This window comes from Accipiter gentilis, chromosome Z (genome assembly GCF_929443795.1).
Source record: "Accipiter gentilis chromosome Z, bAccGen1.1, whole genome shotgun sequence".
Classification (NCBI taxonomy): Eukaryota; Metazoa; Chordata; class Aves; order Accipitriformes; family Accipitridae; genus Astur; species Astur gentilis.
The window spans coordinates 60,275,365-60,291,069 of NC_064919.1; the positions used below are offsets into that span (position 1 = coordinate 60,275,365).

The window sequence follows — 15,705 nt, forward strand, 5'->3', positions numbered from 1 at the left end:
GCCATAGCGGTGGCGGGGTCTCGCGTGGTCCCGGCTCCTCTGAGGCGGCGGCGACGACCGGCCAGGGCCTCCCCGAGCTCCTCCCGCAGAGCGCCTCGCCTCGCCTGGCCAGGCCCGCAGGCCGGAGTACGACTAGGCGGTGGCGGCGGCGGCGCGGCGCGGCCCTTCGTCTCGGCCGGCGGCCCCGACCGCTGGTGGGCCATGGCGACCTACAAACCGGTGGTGGTCCAGGCGTTCCCCAAGCTCGGGGAGAGGATCACGAAGGACACGGCGTACTGGCGGGGCTACAAGGTAGGCGGCAGCCCTGCGCGGCGCGGGGGGCTTGGGTCCCACCAGCCCGCGCGGGTCTCGTCTGGAAGCGGTTCCTCGGGGGCGCCCCGAGAGCCGTTGGACGGCTTCGTGGGACAGGAGGCCGGCTCGGGCCCCAGGTTGGCCCAGCAGGCGTAGTTACTCTCCGGGAAGGTGGTTTTGGTGTTTGGTGTGGTTTTTTGGTTTTGGGGTTTTTTGTTTGGTTTTTTTTCCGTCTCCGTGCGACTAATCAAAGTATTTTTAAACGTGGGTGAGTGAGTGAGGTGGCTTTTTTTTACTCAAAACACATAATTAATGGGCCGGTTACGATGGGTGAATTGGGGGAAAAAAAAAAGTCCTAGGAGCAGAAGTAGCCTGGCAGAAGAGAAACTCAGAATGATGTAGTTAAAAAGTGATTTGGTTCTAAATGGAGAAAATGGTGAGCTCTCTGTAGGAGGAAGACGTTTTGTTTGCTGTGTTACATTTTTGATGGTGTGCTTAGGTGTATTTAATGGTCTTTATCACAATTGTTTTAGACACCTGTTCAGATAAAGGAATTTGGTGCGATAAATAAAATCGACTTCTCTCCGGTTCCTCCATATAACTATGCTGTCACAGCCTCCTCAAGGGTAAGTGGCTTTTCTGAGGTTTTTATGTTCTTTTTCCTCAGCTGGTATCCTGTGAGCAAACTTGATGTCTTCTTGTTTTGCTAGATCCACATTTATGGTCGTTACTCCCAGGAACCAATCAAAACGTTTTCTCGCTTCAAAGATGCTGCTTATTGTGCCACATACCGAGATGATGGCAATCTGCTTGTTGCTGGCAGTGAGGAAGGTAGCATTCACCTCTTTGATGTTAGTGGAAGAGCACCTCTGAGACAATTTGATGGCCATACTAAGTAAGAGACTGTTGTTTTTTTCTTTGCATGCATAAGCTTCTTTGGTGTATTTACGTATGTCCGCTTCGCATGTTGCTGAAAATCTGAATGATACTGGTCTATGTTGCTTGCCACTGTCTCGTGTAGATCTTACTGAAAAGTAGATTTTTAAATTGAATTCAAAAGTGGAGTGATTTTTTAAAAAAAGTGCTAAATATGAATGGAGTACATGGAAGAATAAATACATCTTCTGATTCAGATAGGTGTCTGTTAATATGTTGCGTAGACATAGTCTTGTGACTACACGGCACCGATAAGCACATTTTATTTGGTGCTGGCAGGAAAAGAGTTCTAAAAAGTGGCTAAACAAGAACAGTGAAGAAATATGCCAGGAGGAGCAGGCATCCCTTAAAAAAGCAAGACAGAAAAAGTGGATGGTGGTGGGGCTAGGCTGGGGAAGCAGTTAGAAGAAGAGTTCTGATGGTGACGATGAGGAGAAGACAATGATAATGCTTAGATTAAACAGGTTGCTGTGCTATGAAAGACCAGTAAGTGTTTTATTGATCCAGAACAGCGACAAACCCCCCTTCACTGGAAAGCACACCAGCAGAACTTCGGAGTGTTGAGGTCTGTTGAGATTGGGTGTTATCTTATGTCCTAACCAATAGGTGAACCATAATAAGATTTATGGTATCTGTTTTCTGTCAGAGTCATTCTTTGTTGGGGTGTTACGATGATAATACAGATTTAAATAGTGATTTTAAAGGACATGAAGAATATCCCATCCAGGTGTACTTAAAATTCACTATTATAAATTTTTTCTAAGGGACAGTGCTAGTACACAGACCTCTAAGTAACAAATGCAGGATTTATAGCTTTTGAATGAGAATCTAGTAGACCTGTAAACCCTTTAAGGCAGATCATATCAGTGCTTAGGTAAGCGCCTGGCAGCATGACCCTTTTCTGGCTGCAAATACAAAAACTAAAGTGTTTTTAACCTCTAAAGTGAGGCTTTGTAACTTCCAACAGTAAATGCTTTGAACCTCTAAGTTAGAGAGAATACTTTAATAAGCTTTTCATACAGACTAACTCTTCTGGAAACAAGTATATATTTTGACTTTGGATACTGTGGACTTTTTCTAGACCTGTTCATGTTGTGGGCTTCCTGTCTGATAAATACCGAGTATTTTCTGGTGGTGATGATTATTCATCAAATTTGTGGGATATTGCGAGTGCTACAGAAATCGCCTCATACAGTGAACATACTGACTATGTGAGATGCGGCTGTGCAAGTAAAGTGAATGCGGATGTCTTTATAACAGGTTTGATTTTATTTTTTGTATATGCTTCTTTTGGATTGAAGAAATATGCAGAAAGACACTTTTTGATAGAGTAGGATCTTGTTTCTTATGTTTTAAACATGGAGGATCTGTCTTCCTACTCGGTGCCTGTTTTGTTGTTTCCTTTTTGCTTGCTTTTTAAGCTCAACACTGATGTTTGCAGGGAAACTTGTGAGTGAACTAATTTTTAACATCTTTTTGCTTTAGTCTATTAGGGTTAATAGGACTGTTCTTACTGGCCTTTGAAAGTTTTAAGAAAATCCTGTGAATGTATCCTTTAGTTGAGATTGACTGAAGTGTTTTATCAGGTTTCTGGAGGAGGACACTAGTTTCATTGTGGTTTGTCCAGCCCAAAACTGGCAGACTCAAAAATGAAAGGTTGTGTGAGAAGTTACCTGAAACCAGTTGCTTTTGGTTTTCCTAGCAGTAGCTTTCTATTAAGCTGTGGTAGATTCCTATGAAAAACCTAGTATTTCTTCAGGGGGTGCAAGAGACTAGGTTTCATCAGGTTGCCTGATATTTATTGTTATAAACACACTTGATTAATGGAAGGGAAATAAAATTGAGACATGTTACTTTTAAGGCCTGACATGTTGCTAGGGCCAGGATTAGAAGACTTGCACTGCCTGAAAGCTGTAAATTAACCAAGGTAAACCACAAGGGGTTCTAGGTGTACTGTTTAAAACTGTTTCTGTTTAGCAGCAGCTCCTTTAGATTGTAGGACGTGGCTGTTTAAGTTCTTGAAATAATTGACATTATGAAACTGAAGATATATACGGTTGTGTTTGCAGGTTCCTATGATCACACTGTGAAACTGTTTGATGCACGGACAAAAAGTAGTGTCATGACAATAGAACATGGCCAGCCTGTGGAGAGTGTGCTTCTGTTCCCTTCTGGTGGGCTTCTAGTATCTGCAGGTACTTCAATAAAATCAAATTTTTTTTCTGTGGCTCTAATTTGTGAAATACTTCAGCTGCTTCTTTCTTGTCTGGTGTTTTCATTTGGTAATGAAGTGGTAAGTGACGTAACAGCTGGATTTCTCAAAGATCTTCTTTAGGAATCTGTGTTGATCTGGAGGGAGAAGGTAGGGGTCTTTTTGTCTCTGATTTGATTTTCTAGTAGTTGGTCCAAAGAAAAAAAAAGACATTTTTAGTGTCAAGATACAGACTTTAATTAGACCAGTGCTAAAGTGAAGGAATGAACCTACTTAAGAAGTTTTGAAAAGAGCAGGCCTATAATGTGTCTTGTCACAGGAGATAGTCCTAATGGATGGGGATGGTGAGTAGGTACAGAAAACTGTGTTGCAAAGGAGGCACTGTATCACTCTGAAAAATTCTCCAGAGAAGTGTGAATGTGTATGTATGTCAAGCTGTTTTGTGTGCTTCCTTCTCACAGGAGGTCGATATGTCAAAGTTTGGGATGTACTAAAAGGCGGACAATTACTAGTTTCACTTAAAAATCACCATAAAACTGTAACTTGTTTATGCCTGAACAGCTCTGGACAGAGGTTACTGTCAGGATCCCTGGACAGGTTAGTATATTTTGTGGCTTTGTTGTGATTAAAATTTTTTAGGACTTTTTCCCTTGAAAATTATTATACATCACTGTGAATCTGTGCGTGTTTTTTAGGCTTAAACACTTCTGTTAGCGATATAACTTGCTTGAAAACATGTTTTGGGACCACGGTACATTCTGCAATATGCATTAACCTTTTCCTTTTACTAGCCTGAATGTCAGTAAGGGTTGCATGTGCCATTTGGGAATGCGTATGGGGAACTTCTAAATAAGCATTCATTTTTCTGAATCTCTAAACTGGCCTTTACAGTCTCCGTAAAGTAACTATTCTTAAGTTTACATTAATCAGTTTAAATAACTGAAAGTGTATTAGTAGTTGCCTTTAGAAAGCCTGCTTTTTCTGTCTCTGTGCTGTTGCTTTTTGTACCCAAGCTGCAATATGTCCTCCTTGCTTTTTTGTTTGGGTTGAGTTGCTGAGTTCTGATTCTCAGTCTGTTGTCTCCGAGACACTAGAAATATGAAGTGGTCTGAAATGACAGTGGTCTGTTTTCTTGCTCCTTCCCTCCCTTCTGTACTTTCTAGGCTTCCTCAGGCTTTATGATTACAAAGTATAAGCTGAAGGATCATACTAGATGTGCAGCTATTTGTCAGTCAGTGGTCACAAAACTAAAGTTCATACTTGTAAGATAATGTTTGTTTTCCTGTTTGTTAAGTATTTTGTACCTTCAACCAAATCATTAAAGAGCAGCCAGATACAAGAATGTCTATGGATTTACTTCCAGAAATTGCCAGTAGATCTTACGTTTAAAATTTAAGGACAAATTTGAAGAAATGCTGTCTTAGTGTTTCCTAACAAGCATTGCTGAAGGCAGAAAGTCACTATATCTGCCTTCAGTTTCTTCTTCTGTCCTTGCCCCATTTTCATCTTTTTTTGGATAAGGGTAATCCTTCCTTGACTTTTGTGTACCTTTTAACAGACCCTTTCTCTTGCAGCAGAGGTAATAACTAAGAAGCTCAGTGGTAGTCTGAAGAATGCTTTGTATAAATGCTCAGTTTCCTTAAATGATCCATAGAAGTTGAGAGTGATGAAATTCCTGTGAAGTGTCTACAGTAAGGCATTTGTAATGAGATTTTAATCATTACTCTTCTGTATAGGCATGTGAAGATTTACAGTACTACATCCTACAAAGTAGTCCACAGCTTTAACTATGCAACATCCATCCTCAGTCTTGCATTGTCGGTAAGTATATTAGAAATCTTTCTAGGCAAGGTAATTACTGATACCTTTTTATATAAGTCACTGAAGTAATTCATTTTTTATTTCATTGCGATTGGATGTTTCAGAAGAATGCTGTACAGAGTAGGATGACTGAATATATTCTTTCTGAGTAAAAAATTGTCATGGTTTAATCCCAGCCAGCAACTAAGCACCACGCAGCTGCTCACTCACTGCCCCCCACCCAGTAGGATGGGGGGAGAGAATCGGAAGGAAAAAGGTAAAACTCATGGGCTGAGATAAGAACAGTTTAATAGAACAGAAAGGAAGAAACTAATAATAATAACAATAATGAAATTACAGCGCTAATAAAAGGATTGGAATATACAAAACAAGTGATGCACAATGCAGTTGCTCAGCACTTGCCGAGTGATGCCCAGTTAGTCCCCGAGCCATGATCCCCTCCTCCCGCCAATTCCAGTTTATGCAGTAGGCATAAAATCACATTGTATGGAATACCCCTCTGGCCAGTTTGGGTCAGCCGCCCTGGCTGTGTCCCCTCCCAGCCTTCTTGCTGGCTGGGCATGAGAAGCTGGAAAATCCTTGACTTATAAGTCAAGTTAAGTAGTATAAACACTACTTAGCAATAACTGATAATGTCAGTGTTATCAACATTCTTCTTATACTGAATCCAAACCCTAACACTATACCAGCTACTAGAAAGAAAATTAACTCTACCCCAGCCAAAACCAGGACAGAAATGCATTAAGAGGTTTTAAACATAATACATTTAGATGCCAGGTGTTACCTGATTAGATCTGTACAAAATCATGTGTTTATCAAGGACAGTATATATGGCAGGGGAAGTCTTCAGTTTAGAAGGGAAGTCCTTTGACTTTAAGAAGATTGTACTCATGTTTTGCCTTTCAGGAACCTTGTGACTCCTCTTGTGTGGCAGTGATAAAAGAAAAAAAAAGTAGTTCATTTGTTGAGAAATTTAGAACAGGGTGAACTTGTCGTAAAGGTTTTGGTGTCAGGTTGGTCTGAGGAAGAAAAGAGGAGAGGGCATGAGGTATGAGCATAAACAGATTTGTTTGCCAAGGCATGTGTCTTACTGTCGTGGAAACAAAACAAAGACTCTAATTTCTGTGAAACATTTGAGTTCCAGTGGATAAACTGAAACCAGGACAAGAAGTTAACTCATCAGAGTGTAGTTTCTGTGTAATTCAAAGAACTTCTCTACATAAATGTGCTCAGTCTCTCCTTGACCTTGGACAAACTTTTAACCTTCACTAGATTCCTTGACAATTTCTACATTTCTGCTACTTTTTCTATGAGGAATTGCCTCCTTTTGTTCCATTTGAACCTTCATTACCTTCGTTTGGTGCCCAAAACCAAGACATTGACCAGCTGATCTCCATCCATACCTGTCATAATTCTGTAGGCTTTTATCATATCCCTCCTCAGCTGTCTTTTTTCCCCATGCTGAAGGGTTGTGTCTCAAATCAAGTCTCTCTTTGATTGTCTTTTGGGTTTTTTGATTCTTTTATTCTGAATCTGCTACTGTTTTTTGAGAATAACTCAAATAGGATTTAAGAAGTGGGTAGATAATGGATTTATTCAGTGGCATAATGACTTTCTAGTTTTTATTTCTTCTGTAGTAATTCCTTACGCTTTTTATTTATTTGTTTTTTCTTACCAGCAGTTGAGCATTCAGCTAATGTTTAATGTTTCTATAGAATTATCTGTTAATAGTAACAGGTCAGAACTCACTATTTTATATGTGAAGTCAGTGTTTTTCTCCAGTGCATTATTTAAAATTAGAACCTTTAGTATCAAATACATGCAACCTTTGTTATGTACATGAAATTTATATCAGTGACTGGTATTTCGAGCAACCTTCATTTGTTTCTCAAAATTCTGCTGTTCCATGATAGCTTTCTTGTAGGTGGTGTTCATGACTGCTGTATGGCATGTAATAGCCAAAGGCACTTGTATGCCATTGAAAAAACCAAAACCTGTCATAGATTATACTTGCAGAAGGATGTTAATGCGTATTTGAGCTTGCTTCACTAGTCAGGCTATAGTCGTCCTACGTATTTCTTAAAGGTTTATTAGGTGGATAATGTTGCTTATGATCATAGCCTTGACACTGTCCCTGTTTTGAACAAGGTATTTTACCATGGGACCTTGTAGAGATGCCTTCCAACTTAAGTTATTCTATAATGCTGTGATTAGAGCCTTGTTATGAAGCATAAAAATTTTAAAATCTGCATGGTAGGAGCATGCATCATCAAATAAATCACTAGGTTCCTAACTCTGTGATTTCTTCATTTTAGCCTGAAGATGAAACCATAGTTGTAGGCATGACCAATGGGGTGCTAAGTGTTAAACACAAAAAACCTGAAGAAAGGAAAGAACAGTCTCAAAAGAAGAGACAACCAGCATATAGAACCTATGTGAAAGGAAGAACTTACATGCCGAAACAGGTATAGCATGGTGAGAAAATGTATACTGAAGCACTGCTCAAAATTTGGGGTTTTTTTTTTGAGTGTGCTAAGTTGGAGAAAGGGAAGGGGAGGGAAGGTAGAAAGATACATAAGCTTGTTCGTGGTAGTACATCTAATCCACTGTGTGTGTCTGTCCTATTCCGAACTCGTCTTTCAATTCTAGGAAGATTTCTGTGTCAGTAAACCTGTAAAACGTGTTTTGAGGAAATATGACAAGCTGCTGAAGAGCTTTCAGTCTTCCAAGGCCCTTGATGCGGTACTGGAGGTAAGGCATTGTTTTTTGTCTCATCTGAGTTGTGTGCTGTCATGTGACCTAGGTTTTTTCTGTATGTCAAACCAATTTTATTTCAGTGTATAGCTTGAAAGGAATCAAACTTGTGTGGGTTCTGTTTTGATTTTGCTGGTAGCAGCCCTGTTTTGTGTGTAAAGATGTTGCTTTGGTACTAAACTCTTCTTATATATGTCCAGCCACCCATCAGGCTTTATACTCCTGAAGTTACGGTTGCAGTCATGCAGGAACTACATCGCAGAGGGACACTGCGGAGTGCGCTTGCTGGCCGAGATGAGAAGCAAATTAATCTCCTTCTTACCTTTGTGGCAAGGTATTATTTTAACCTGAGTTCTCTCTAACTGTTCTGAGATCTGTATTTCTTAATAGCTTTTGCTAGAGTCTCAACAGGTCACAGGTGGAACACTGGTACTCTTGAAATCTCACGTGCCTTCTGCTTTCTGATGTCAAGGTCTGGGATAGTACTGAAAGAGTTTACCTGATAGTGCAAAACAATTTTGCTGGTAGTATGAGAGAGTATATTTTACTTCTTTGCCAGACATTCTACCCTTAGTTTATTATTTTCTGTCTCCTTGATTAAAATCGTGTCTTCATGTACCTGATGCTTTTGCCAGTTCTCCAACCCCCTCCGTCCCTGAAAGGAGGAGGGTAAATACCACATATGTAGCTTTTTTTGACTTGCATCTCTGCTGTTCTGTAATGTCTCTTCATGAAGAAACAATTGTCTGTATGCCTGTATGAGAAAGCTGCTTGTTGGTGGGAGGAGTGCAGTTCGCAAAACCAGTGAAATTGGGATGTCTTCTAATTTTGCAGGCGTGTGATTGAGCCTAGATTTACTCCTGTACTGGTGACTGTTGCAGATATGATCACGGGTAAGTACAACACAAAGAAAGATTCTCAAAGCCATATAGCTAGCTTGGAAATAAGGTAAAAAGTGTTACAATTTTAAGAAACTAAACCTTTATGGGTTTGTTTGTAAGTATGAACTCAGTGTCAAGAGAATGATCCAAAAAGAGATATTGCCAGATAACTTTGACCGCAGTCAGTATCTGATTTGTACTAGCTGCAGGAAGCTCCTCATGGTCTCTTTAAGTTTCTTGATACTTCATGTTTCTATACTTGCATAGTACAAGTGACTTCTGCTTCTCCAGTGAGGTAAAAATAGTATTTGAGGTTGTAAAACCCGCTTCTGTTAGTTTGACTTACTGTTACTGTGAGTACATACCAATAATTAACAGTTTTCAGAACACTGTTAAAGTTGTCTTATTTGTCCACAGTGTTGGACTTGTGCCAAACTCCTTAAATGCATCTCGAACTGGCTTAATAGAATTTTCATGTTTTTATAGATATGTGGATTCTTAAGTGACTTTTTCCTTTACAGACATTTATCAGCCTGTGGTTGGGCAGTCAGCGATTGTTGATAGACAATTCTTGAGACTTCAGGAAGCTATAGGAAAAGAGATTGACTATCAAGAGGAACTACTAGAAGTTTTGGGAATGATGGATACACTGTTTGCTACTTTCACTGAGAAAAGAGCTACTTATCTAGAAGAGAACAAAAGTAATGGTCTTACAGAGACCATTGAAACAAATATGAATAACTGACTGACAACCATCACAACAAATTGTCACAAAAATAATGTAGACTTGAAATACATGGCCTGTTCTCCTGGTAACATGTTATAATAGTGACTTCTAAAATAAGCCCCTCTGTGTTGAAGTTGTGTCTTCCAAACTGTGTTTCTGAATAGGCTGAATTGCTGAAGACAGAGAAAGAAGGATGTTTTCCAAGATTTTTCCATGCAATATTTTTCAAACAACTGAATTTTAAAGTTTTATTCCAAAGCTATGTAACTTTTAAAGAGTGTTTTGTGTATCCAGTACTAAGTAATTACTTGAATTATAGAAACAGTCAAAAATTTCCAGTTTTTGTTTACCAGAAAATAATAGAGGTTTGTCAAATTTTAATGTGTCATTGTTCTTACTTAAGGTTAATATCCCATCTCGCGTACTTGGACATTGGAATAAGACTACATATGCATTTGATAAAACTTGACTACGTTGTGTTTTCTCTCCCTGCTTTATCTCCATTTCAGATTTCTATGAATTCATAGGAAACAGCAAAATGACTCAAGAAAACAAGTGTGTGCTTATGTATATTGACAAATTTGTTAGTTTCATTTTTTAAATAATGCATATACATTTATGAATTATAATTCTCTAGAAAATAGATAATTCTTACTTCTAAAGGGAAATGAATTCAAATTATATTAATGTAGTAAGTAAACTGCACTCCAGTGAGAAAATCCTCAGTTAAGTATAATAACTCAATTTTTGTGTAATTCTGTACATTGAAAGTGATAGTCTGCATTGTTACAGGTATGTATTTGAATGCTGGGGTAATGGTTTATTTTAACTTCAAGCAGTGCTAGAGAAAGATGATATACTTTGGAAAGATGGGTGTGCCTATCATGGTTTAAGCCCAGCTGGTAACAAAGCACCACGAAGCTGCTCACTCCGTGCGCCATGAGGAGAAAATACAAAGGAAAGTTTGTGGGTTGAGACAAGGACAGGGAGGGGTCACTCACCGCTTACAGTTATGGGCAAAAGACAGCCTCAACGTGGGGGAAAAAATACAAAGTCAGTTTAATTTACTACCAATCAAATCAAAACGAGGATAATGACAAATAAAACCAAATCTTAAAAACACCTTCCCACCATCCCTCCTTTCTTCCCAGGGCTCAACTCCACTCCCGCTTTTCTCTGCCTTCTCCCCCGCAGCAGCACAGGGGGCTGGGGAATGGGGGTTCCGGTCAGTTCATCACACGTTGTCTCTGCTGCTCCTTCCTCCTCAGGGGCAGGACTCCTCACTCTTTCCCTGCTCCAGCGTGGGCTTGCTCCCACAGGAGACAGTCCTCTGTAAACTCTAGCATGGGTCCTTTCTGTGGGCTGCAGATCTTCAGTCACAGACTGCTCCAGTGCAGGCTTTCCTATGGAGTCACAGCCATCTTGGGGGGCATCCCCCTGCTCTGTCGTGGGGTCCTCCCCGGGCTGCAGGTGGGCATCTGCTCCCCTGCTCCCCTCCATGGGCTGGAGGGGGACAGCCTGCCATCTCACCAGGGGCTGCAGGGGCATCCCCTCCTCCCCCACTCCTCCTCCCCTCCTTCCGCACTGACCTCGGTGTCTGCAGAGGGGTTCCTCTCACATCCCGCTCCCCTCTCTGCTGCAGGTTCCCTTAAATATTTTGCACCAGAGGCGTTACTGTAGTCATGTTTGAGTTACGGCCTAGCCATGGTGATGCTGATCAATTCAGGATTAAATATGATAACATTGTCCTTTAAGGAGGGCCAGTACTTGATAGCTTCACTACACAAGCCTGATTATTTTGTATAAACTAGGTGTGTGTGAGAGACTGAAAGAGTTAATGTCTCAAACGTCGTGGTGGGGCAAGTTCTGCTTAAAGACAAACCCTGCACAGCAAGGAACCCAGGTGAAAAGCCCATCAGCAACTGCAGGGGGAGGGCGTGCTGGAGGGTGCGCAGCTCCCTGTTCTGATACAAAGATCAAGCAATAGCCACATCTGCAGGGAAGGAGAAGTTGTTCCACAAATGACCCCCAAGCCAAAGGGCTCACAAACTGCTCATTAGCCTGACAAGTTCGGGTGCCCGCCCGAAGGAGGGGCAAGGATGATAAAAGGACGCCAAATTAAGCCCCGGGCGCGCAAGCCCACTGGAACTGGACCCCTCGGCTGACTGAACCAACGCTGGACCCAGGACTGGTGAAATCTTTCTCTCTCCCTTTTTCTCTCTCTGTCTTCTTCTCTCTTTCCTTCTCCACAATCCCTACACCTCATCCATTTCAAGACATAAACAGTTGACCAAGTCTGAGACTAAGAGTGGATCCAGCCGTCCCTGGGCCCTTCTCTGAGGAGGAGTCTGGAAAGCAAGGGGGTCTGCTCTGAACTGCGTGACTCAACGGGAGGGATCTCTTTATTCCCTGAATTGATGTATATGGCTACCCCGGGTTACACAGTTTACAGAAGTAGTCTTATGCCAATTCCTGTTGTGAGAAACCCTGCCACCTACTACCACGCCTCCCCAGTTCCGTTTGCTTCTGTCATAAATAAAATCTTTAACTGATCGTTTGGTGTCATTTCACCTTAATTTAGCCAGAGGGAATTTCGAATTAAACATGACTCCCTGGTCTGTCCAGTGTGGGTCATGCTTTGCTAACTACTGTGCTGTTGAAGAGGGAACTAAAGACTGATAAAAGGAAACATCCTGCTCCAGAAGGCACTGAAGGCTGGATGACTGCTGAAGAAGCAGGAGCTAAGGGAAAGGTTGCAGGTGGAGATCGTGACCTCCAGCTGAATTCAAGGTTGGAAGAATTTGACCCCCACACCTGCAAGGAGTATGTGTGCTAATTTACACAGCAAGTGAGGCTAATTTAAATATAACTGGCCAATAGTAGATGAGATGGTGACTACTAACCAATGAATGTAAATTTAGGCGGGTTTTTACTGATCACGTAACAGAATAAAAATGTTATTCTTTAGTGGTGTGTGCCAGCTTTGTGGAGTTACCACTTGGCACCCATATACACGCAGACATGAACAAATACCTTGGCTGTGTGTGTAAGATTGGCTTGTTGCACACCGGGTATCGAACCCAAGTTGTGGGACAAGACTACCACCGTCGCTGATAGGCTCGGCCTTGGCCAGAGGTGGGTCTGACTTGAAGCCATGGAAGCTTCTAGCAGCTTCTCACAGGAGCCACCCCTGCAGCCCCTCCCCTGCTACCAAAACCCCACCACACAAACCCAAAATAGTGCCAAAAGCTGCTCAGTGCACGTAGGATGACAGTAGGGTAGAACTTTGTCTTTAACCTGTTTTCCATGACTTGCATATTCACCAGGCCTAGAATTTATTTGAGATACAATAGGAATTTCCTGCAAAAGGAATTTGCTCAAGTGTGGCAGTGAAAGATGGATATCAGTGGTAAAAATAACTTGAACTATTTTGCAAGTTCTACCTAAAATCTTAATCTTTGACTGAAAAGTGTGGAGCAGTATCTGGTCTGCCCTTAATATTTGAGCAATATATGTTCCTGGCTACTGGGATTTGCTGGATTTGAAGACTTAGGATGATAATAGGTAATAATGAGGAGCATGTTCATGCAAAGTCTAAACCTTTAGTTTCCTTGCTGCTTACTTTACTATTTTTACTTTATTTCTGCTAATAGACCTGTCTTTTAGGACATCTGTGTGCTACTTTTAATTGTGTGACTTAATCAGGCAATATCTCTTAGGAGGCTTCACACAAAATGAGTTTTCAGAGCAGGGGAGGCTCTTCCTACAGCCTCTATTCCATGACCCTTCAGTAGTGCTTGGAGTTGAAGGTGGACATTTCTCTTGGCAGCCTAGTGTTACATGGCTTGAGAACCACTGACCTTGACATCAAACATATTCTTAGTTCTTACTGACAATATTCATGTCTAAAGTATGTATCTGTTGTAGTGCCTCAAAGTTTGTTGTGTGGCTAGCAGTACCATAGGAAGAAGTTAGATTAAAATAGCAGATTAGTTTGATCTAAATTGGAGAGGTATGGATTTGATGGATGGACTGTTTGGTGGATGAGGAATTGGTTGGATGGTTGCATTCAGAGGGTAGTGGTCAATGGCTCAATGTCAGATGGAGATTGGTGACAAGTGGTGTCCCTCGGAGGTCAGTATTGGGACCAGCACTGTTTAATATCTTCATCAGTGACAGACAGTGGGATAGAGTGCACCCTGAGCAAATTTCCAGATGACACCAAGCTGAGTGGTGTGGTGGACATGCCTGAGGGATGGGATGCCATTCAGAGGGACCCGGACAAGTTCAAGAAGTGGGCTTATGTGAACTTCATGAGGTTCAACAAGGCCAAGTGCAAGGTCCTGCACATGGCTCAGGGCAATCCCAAGCACAAATTCAGGCTGGGCAATGGGTGGATTGAGAGCAGCCTGCAGAGAAGGACTTGGGGGTATTGGTTGATGAGCTCAACCTGACCCAGCAATGTGTGCTTGCAGCCCAGAAAGCCAACCTTATCTTGAGCTGCATCAAAAGAAGCGTGACTAGTAGGTCGGGGGAGGTGATTCTGCCCCTCTACTCTGCTCTGGTGAGACCCCACCTGGAGTACTGTGTCCAACTCTGGAGTCCTCAGTACAGGAAAGACATGGACCTGTTGGAGGAGGTCCAGAGGAGGGCCACAAAGATGATCAGAGGAATGGAACACCTCTCCTGCGAGGACAGGATGAGAGAGTTGGAGTTGTTCAGACTGGAGAAGAGAAGGCCGTGGGGAGACCTTATTGCAGCCTTCCAGTACTTAAAGGGGGCTTATAAGAAAGATGGGGACAGACTTTTCAACGGGTCCTGTTGTGATAGGAAAGGGGTAATGGTTTTAAGCTGAAAGAGGGTGGATTCAGACTAGATATAAGGAAGAAATTTTCTGTGATGAGGGTGGTGTTTCACTGGAACAAGTTGCCCAGAGAGGTGATAGATGCCTCATCCCTGGAAACATTCAAGGTCAGGTTGGACGGGGCTCTGAGCAACCTGATCTAGTTGAAGATGTCCCTGCTCTTTGCAGAGGGGGTTGGACTAGATGACCTTTAAAGGTCCCTACCAACCCAAACCATTCTATGATTCTGTGATCTTAGGGTAATTTGATTTATTATGACATTTACCATTCATGTCATTCTACCAAGTGAATTTGCCAAGGTAGAGCTGGAAGCAGGTGTGGGATATCTACACAAATGGAAATCTGGTCAAAATGTGGAAAAACAAATGCTATTTAAGATCTGAATTTCTAACAAGACTAAAATGAAATTTTGAAGGCTTTTGTCTGACTGGCCAACTGATTTTCTGCTACTTGAGTAGAAGCAACCAGTTGTATTATGAGTTCTACTGTATTATGAGTTCACTGCCTCTGTGTTGAAAGATAGTATTTGTTCAGGTGACACCTAGTCTGCTTGCCAAACCTGTCTGTTCTTTGTGTCTCTGCACTTGTCTGTTATGAAAATTAATACTGTTTCTTTTTTTTCCCATTTAGTAAGATTTTTTTCATTATTGCAAGTTTTTCTCCAGTACCTACATAATGAAGTTACAGAGGAGCCAGAATAAGATATTGTTGTTACCACTGTGGTGCCTGTTGTTCGTGTTCCAATTGTATTTAATTCTAATATTAACATAAAACTTCAAATTTTGGCTTTTTAAATAGGCTGCTGGTTCAATAAAATAGTAGAAAAAGAAGTTCTTTCTGGTAACAGTCTGCAGTGGTTTCTCTGTGCTGGTGAATGTTTAACATGCATTACTGCAGTGCCAAACATGTATATTTTTGTTTTACAGGTGAAGATTGAATTTGTTTATATGAAAATGTAACTATTTTTCCAGCAGTGCATTACCTTATGCCCCAGAATCTAATATGTTGAAGCATTAAGATGGAATATTGTGAACTAAAATAGTTAAAATAGTGCACTGGGTTGGAGGGGATGTAATGCTGGGTGTCCTGTTTGGGGAGATGATATTCTTTATACTTTATTCTATATTTTCTGCTTATATAGAGAAGTGGGGATTTATTGCACACAGCACCTTCCTTGACTCCTAGATCATTTGGGAATTACCAGGTTGATTTGTCTCTG

The 15,705-nt window shown here is 41.4% G+C and overlaps 1 protein-coding gene across 1 annotated transcript; it reads left to right on the forward strand.

Moving 5' to 3' along the window:
• The first annotated feature begins 27 nt into the window (after positions 1 to 27).
• UTP15 (UTP15 small subunit processome component) lies at positions 28 to 10,730 on the forward strand. Its single transcript, XM_049795534.1, has 12 exons — positions 28 to 291; positions 825 to 917; positions 1,002 to 1,186; positions 2,309 to 2,487; positions 3,297 to 3,422; positions 3,901 to 4,036; positions 5,176 to 5,260; positions 7,576 to 7,725; positions 7,910 to 8,011; positions 8,215 to 8,348; positions 8,849 to 8,907; positions 9,417 to 10,730. Exons 1-12 carry the CDS (start codon positions 202 to 204, stop codon positions 9,638 to 9,640), a joined length of 1,563 nt encoding a protein of 520 aa, XP_049651491.1. The 5' UTR covers positions 28 to 201; the 3' UTR covers positions 9,641 to 10,730.
• The last annotated feature ends 4,975 nt before the right edge of the window (positions 10,731 to 15,705 follow it).

Excerpts from the sequence above, each read along its gene's own strand:
- UTP15 (XM_049795534.1), top strand. The coding sequence starts at position 202 with ATGGCGACCTACAAACCGGTGGTGGTCCAGGCGTTCCCCAAGCTCGGG. Across the intron at positions 2,488-3,296 it reads TGCGGATGTCTTTATAACAG|GTTCCTATGATCACACTGTG; the intron begins GTTTGATTTTAT and ends TTGTGTTTGCAG. Across the intron at positions 3,423-3,900 it reads TGGGCTTCTAGTATCTGCAG|GAGGTCGATATGTCAAAGTT; the intron begins GTACTTCAATAA and ends TCCTTCTCACAG.